Genomic DNA, 6,859 nt, shown 5'->3' on the forward strand with positions numbered 1-6,859 from the left:
TTTCTATATGGAGGAACAAAAAGGATGATTAACCTGCAATTTGAACTTTGAATTTGCTGCTATGAAGAAAAATGTAGTTCTCTTTGTATTTGTAAAAAAATTTAAATATTTGTTGCGTTTGGGAGATATTAGCAGACTAGCGGACAAAATAAAAATTGAAAAAACCATGAATTGGGGCTTAAATCAATAAAAAAGGTCTTTACTTTTAAATTTAATACTTTTGAGTTCCTTTTTAAACCTTTGAGTAATTACCAAACTGACTTTTGAGAATTTGGGTATTATATGAAGGACTAATTCAACAAAATTTGTTTTAATTTGAAAAAGTCTCTGGGGCTTACTTCTTACTAAAAAAACGCGCCATGAACGCCCGGGCGTATGTTCCGAACGCCCCGGCTTATGCCCCAAATTGCGGGGCGTACGCCTCTTGAGACTTTCGTCCCACACCATCGCGCCGGGGCGTTTTTGGTATGCCTCGCCCCCGAAACGCCTTTTAAAACCGAGGACTGTAAATATTCATAATTGGTGCCTATACACTCTTATACAATGTTAATATATTATTTTACACATTATGAGTACATATGTATATATTTGTGTAAGTGTGTATAATAGTGTATAATTTTATATAATGTTGTATAATTGTGTATAAGAGTGTATAATTTTATATAAGAATGTATATACACTGTATCTCATACTCAGTGTATAATTGTGTATAATAAGGTATTTGAGTTGCTTAAGTTAAAAAAATTGCTTAATTTCAGACAACAAATAAACATAATAAATAGAAAAATGAGAGGAAAATAATGAAACAAAAAAGGCAATCTAATTTAGCAATGCAAAAAAATAAAAAGCAAAACAAAATAAGAAAAAAAAGAACATTTGTTGGATGGAGATGGACAAAATTTATAAATTTGCTGAAAAAAGGTTAGTGTTATGCATCTAGGCTATATTTTGTTGGGTTACATAATTGCTTTTTTATTGGCAATGCAGATGAAATGTAGTGAGCTGAATTGTATTTTTGTACAAATCTCTCATATAAAAAAGCATATGAGGTAGTGAAAGAATTTCATAATTTGGGAATTTTATAAAAGAGAAAATGATATACGGTTGCAAAGGCATATGAGCTGGGCTGAATTAGACACATTGTTGAAAATATTTAGCGTGTAAAATGATTCCCATAATCAGGGGTGTATAAAGGAGATTTGGGTACAAGCTACTCCCTCCGTTCAATTTTATTTGTCCACTATTGACTTTGCACACCCTTTAATAAATAATAAATGAAGTGCATAATTTACCATGATATTTATATTAATTGATGCATATTTTTAATGGATTTGAGAAAATAATTTGAAATGAGTAATTAATATTGTGGGTATAACAGAAAAAAAAAATTATTTTCTCTTGATATGTTAAAAGTGACAATTAAGAGTGAAAATCTATTTTTAAAATACTGAAGAAGTAAAAGTGAAGTAAGGGAGTATGTATTAAGCCCCTTCTAGAACCGCAAAAGGTGAATAAATGTTAGAGTAGTACCATAATATAGATAGAAAAAAATTGTTACTCTATCTATTTGCAATTAATGACTATGTTTTGCATATGAACTTTAATCACAAAATCATAATTATGTGTTACGTAATCTCGTTCAGTTATTACTCTTTAAATTAAATTAAATTGTCTGACTTGTTAAACACATTTAACTTATACTTTCCATATATAAATTTGAGAGAGCGGGAAAATATGATGTTACCCACATTGCGCTTGTAAAGCTTGGAGATCAAGTTATTTGGGGAACCCAAGATTTCATAGGAAAGGATTTTGCCAATTCGAATTCAAAAGGGAATATAAAAGAGAAAAAGAACAAAAGGAAAGTGGAAACGATAACTACGCCGACTTCAGAGTTTTACCTAAATTAGAATTAGGATGGTGATTATGGCAACTCTGTATATGACTTCCGTGTCTGCTATGGAAACCTAAGAGACCCAATTTGAATAGGAATCGAATGCCTAGGGTTTTTTACATGTATAAATAGCAGCTTGGTATCGGCATATTGCATACTTTTATTGGTCTTCCTCTCGCAGCAAATAATTTTTGGAGAAGGGTTTTAGGTTTTAAAAGCATTTGGATATTTTGAAGCCAACACTTGAAATCTTACTTCAGGTATGTTATTGCTTTTCTTGATGTTTCCTTTAGTTACCTGACATAATTTTCTTTATCTGTACGGGGCATTAGGCAGTTCAATAATAACGATATGCATATATGTAGGTGTAACTTTTAATTTATGATCCTAGTGTTAACCATTGATTATGTATTTGTGTAATGTAGTGCTTTTCTTTCTATTTGGCTTCAACTCATTTCATCTGTTTTTACGGTAGATGACTTGTTTGGTCGAAACATTATAAGTTAGTTTATCACTTGTTTAAAAAGCTTTCGTTGGATTTTGTCTGAGTCCTCATTCAGGGTGAGGTACTTGAAGAACGCCTTGAAGCACACGGAGGAGGCACTTGTCTCGTGAAGTTTACGCTCCATGCCTTAAGTGTGTTCATTGCCCTACTCGTAGGACCTGTCCAAGGGTGTTCAAGAAAAAACAAAAAAGTCGAATCAAATCAAAAATCAAACCAAACAACATTACGGCCGACAAATCTTTAGTTTGGTTTGGTTTGGTTTGGTTTTCAATTTCAAGATACCGATATATATTTGGTTTGTTTTGTATTTAAGAAAAAAATTAGATCCCACATATTTTAAACATGGATTTCCTCATATGGTCTTCGAACATTCTCATCTTCTTTTGGCTTTTAGTTAGGCCTAAAGGTTTATTTTTTTCACATGCTCTCAGAGCCCAAGTTCATCCACAAATTTCTTTGTTTGCTCGATGTTGGGCCTCCATGTTATTTTGTCCACGCTTAAATATTTAGTCCTAGATAAAAATGGATCTCTTTATAGAGTGTTGGACAATTCTCATCTCATAAGCTATGACACAAATCCATCACTCATTTTCTTCTAATCAAGCCCTTGATCAAATCACTCCTATTGTTCAATCGAAACCTACTATTGTTGTTCAACCTTAATAATGCCTTGTCTTGTTAGATGTATATAAGCATATTCTTCGATTTCTTGTAATGTATTTTGCTTTATCATCGTGTAGATGTCTGTGTTAACGGAAACAAGTCCCTCAATGATGCTTGGGAAGAGATTACATCAGAGCGTTTACGATGAATATCCAAGATGTCCGTCCGCGTTTAAGCGCCTAAAAGTTGATACTACCCGGAATTTTCCTGAAAATTGTGGTCCATTTGTTTCTCAAACGACTGGAAGCGGTATTCAATGCTATGGTGATGCTGAGATCGTCCCGAAGTTTCCATCCACTACAAAGCGTGTAAAAGTTGGTGCTACGCGAAATTTTCCTCAGAATTGTAGCCCGTGCGTTACTCAAATGGATGGAATCGATACTCAATGCTCTGCTGAAGCTGAGATCAAAAGTAGTTCTAGTGTTGCTTTGGAAATGTCTAAGTCGGGCAAGCCTTTAGGAGTTTTTGTGCCAAATAATTTGAGTGGTAACCCTGCAATCCGACCAAAAGATGTGCAAATAGATTTGCCATTAACTCCCTGGAAGGCTAAAAAGGATGATTTGGTTGCAACTGGTGCATCTCTAAAAGAGGTTGATGATTCAAGTAATTTGAGAACCTTATGTGAGCAACTCCCACCTATGAATGGAAATCAACCTTTGAAGATGAAAGAATTTGAAGGTCAAAATGAACCAAGTAATGAAAGAAGCAAGAGAATTCATCACGAAAAAGTATTTGATGATGAATCCAAGACTAGCGTAGATGATGAAATTTGCATTTTATCCCGCTTAGAGTGGAGCTCTTTAAAATCAAGTCTCAAGTCTCGAAGTACTTTTAAGAAGGACGACAAGTGTGAGATCGTGCACACAGAAAAAGTTAAGTGTCTAGAACCGTTAGGCAAGTGCATGATTAATTTTGAACATGCAGTTAATTTTGAGCCATCGCCTAAGACCGTACGTTCTGAGCAACACAACAAACTATACAAAGGTGAGGATTTTGTCTCCAAAGATTGGGATCAAAATGACTTTGTGGTCATGAAGAAGCAAATAGTTCCCAGAGTTTCTCAAAAAGATTTAAGGACTTTTACTTCCTTGTGTGATGTTTATGGTCAAGGATTGTTAACTGAATATGAAGATTTTCAGAAAGCGAACAAAGTTAGAGAGGCTCTGAAACTTTTTGATGACCTGTACACTAAACTTTTGCGAGAAGTTAAAGCAAAGAAATGTGAAAGAAAAAGAAGTATTCATATAGAGGCAGCAATGAGTTTGAAGAATCAGAAAAAGTGGGTAAATTATGGGTGGACTTTTGGACATGTTCCTGGAGTTGAAATTGGAGATCAATTCCGGTTTAGGGCAGAACTTGTTATGGTCGGACTACATCGCCAATTTATTAGAGGTATCGATTATGTGAATATTAACAGAAAAGATGCTGCAATTAGTATTGTGGATTCTGGTCGGTACGCCAACGAGACCATATCTTCTCAAACATTCATTTACGTAGGTCAAGGTGGGAATCCAAATATTTCTGGTACGAGAGTGGAAGATCAAAAGCTTGAAGGGGGTAATCTTGCCTTGAAGAACTCCATGGACTCGGGATATCCGGTGAGGGTTATTCGTAGTCGACAAAGAGTGAAAGATGAAAAGAGTGATATAAGATACATTTACGATGGGCTGTACACTGTGACGAAGTATTGGCAAGAAAGAGGTCCAACTGGAAAATTTGTTTTCAAGTTTGAACTGAAAAGAAATTTTGGCCAGCCTAAACTTACTCGTGAGCTAATGTCACATCCAGCATATTTAGACAAGGTAAACTACTTTCTTCCAAATGTTAACAAGGCAACAAAATCAGTTATGGAGCGGGAGTTTGTTGTGGACTATGATATCTCGCAAGGAAAGGAGAAAATACCAATCCCAGCTGTCAATGCAATAGATGATGAGAGACCCCCACCATTTACTTACATTACCAAAATGCAATGTCCAGATTGGTATTATATTTCTATGCCTCAAGGTTGCAGTTGCACAAGTGGATGCTCGGATTCTGAGCAATGCTCTTGTGCTTCTAAGAATGGAGGTGAGATTCCATTTAACTCAAGAGGGGCTATTATTAGAGCAAAGCCACTTGTTTACGAGTGTGGTCCGTCTTGCAAATGCCCCCCTTCTTGCAAAAACAGAGTTAGCCAACGTGGTCCTCGTTACCATTTGGAGGTTTTCAAGACTGAATCAAGAGGATGGGGTTTGAGGTCACGGGATTATGTATCATCTGGAAGTTTTATATGTGAATATGTTGGGGAGTTGCTTCATGAAAAGGAAGCCGAAAAAAGAACAGATCATGATGAGTACTTGTTTGATGTTAGCAACTATGATGAAGAAATCCCCGAAAGGAATAATAAGTTCGAAGTAGAGTCAAATTGTTCTCAGAGGAAGGATGAAGATGGCTTTACCCTTGATGCAGCAAGATATGGGAATGTTGGAAGATTTATCAACCATAGCTGCTCGCCGAACCTTTACGCGCAAAATGTCATGTATGACCATGGTGATAGGAGAGTACCTCACATAATGTTTTTCGCTTCCAAAAGTATTGTTCCATTAGAGGAGCTTACTTATCACTACAACTACCAGATCGATCAAGTTTATGATGCAAATGGCAATCTGAAGAAAAAGAATTGTAGATGTGGTTCTCGTAAGTGTTCGGGGAGAATGTACTAAAAAGACAATTCCTTTATACTTTGATATTTGAAGTATGATTCTATATTTGTGTGCACTTCCATGTCATTGGAACTTATCGATTCCTTGCTATTCTATTTAAGTCTACCATGGGAACGTTGATATTTTGTAACCTGCATTATGCTTAATTTCCTGTGTTATCTGCTATGGAAAATATTGTGACGGCAAGATCCTTGTTTTACACATTTAAAGATGACGATTTTGAGATCAAGATTGTGGGTAAATTAGGTTCGATTGTTATAACAAAACATTATATGTGTTATTATATATTAGCGAAGTAGTGATTACAAACTGACGTGCATTTAGATATAGTTGTCTCAAGTTTTCTTGAAATATCATATATTGATATTACAATTGTTGTAAAATGAGTTTTATTTGTTGTTATTTTGATAAATTGATGATTGTGATTTATTCTTTATGATATATGGAACTTATTAATTAAATTTGAGCTCATTTGAGGTAGATTTGGGTGTTGAACAATGTTTTAAAAGGCTTTCTTGAGACTCGCCTCGTGGCTCGCACTGGGCGGGGCACTATCAAAACACCCCGAGGCTCACACGTGGGGCTTAGTTTTGTGAGGCTTACGTTGTGCACTCGAAACACACTCAGTGCTTACTGCCCAATGCTCGGCTAATAGTTCCTAGCGCAAATCATGCGTCAAATACCTGAATTAGCATTGTTGACCCTCAAAATTCTTAACAAATGAATAATTAAAATTTTATTTATCTATAGAAATATAAAGATTGAGAATAACTCAAAATAGTGTGCCATGGTATTGCATATTTACTAGTTGAGAACATCGTGAGGGTAAATAACATTTATATATCCAAAATTTACATCATCACTTATTATATGTCTTATTATCTTAATTCTATGTCTCTCAAAATTATTAAACTTTTATTATTTTGCTACTTGAAAGCAGTTTTATATTTACTCATAAGGAGTAATAATTTAAATTACAATATTGATAGAGTTTATATTATTTATTAACTTTTAGAGAGATAAGCTGTATAGTTTGATGTAATATATTTTAAAATATTATGATTTTTAATCGTTTGAAAGATAAAACATTAGAGT

The 6,859-nt window shown here is 34.7% G+C and overlaps 1 protein-coding gene across 1 annotated transcript; it reads left to right on the forward strand.

Annotated features, from left to right (window-relative positions):
• The first annotated feature begins 1,741 nt into the window (after window positions 1–1,741).
• On the forward strand, window positions 1,742–5,805 carry LOC104092798 (histone-lysine N-methyltransferase, H3 lysine-9 specific SUVH6-like). The gene is made up of 2 exons (XM_009598464.4): window positions 1,742–2,154; window positions 3,140–5,805. The coding sequence occupies exon 2, from the start codon at window positions 3,140–3,142 to the stop codon at window positions 5,762–5,764; it is 2,625 nt and encodes an 874-aa protein (XP_009596759.3). The 5' UTR covers window positions 1,742–2,154; the 3' UTR covers window positions 5,765–5,805.
• Window positions 5,806–6,859: the final 1,054 nt, after the last annotated feature.

The sequence above is a fragment of the Nicotiana tomentosiformis genome, chromosome 3, assembly GCF_000390325.3.
Source record: "Nicotiana tomentosiformis chromosome 3, ASM39032v3, whole genome shotgun sequence".
In the NCBI taxonomy this organism is placed as follows: domain Eukaryota; kingdom Viridiplantae; phylum Streptophyta; class Magnoliopsida; order Solanales; family Solanaceae; genus Nicotiana; species Nicotiana tomentosiformis.

Excerpts from the sequence above, each read along its gene's own strand:
- LOC104092798 (XM_009598464.4), top strand. The coding sequence starts at position 3,140 with ATGTCTGTGTTAACGGAAACAAGTCCCTCAATGATGCTTGGGAAGAGA.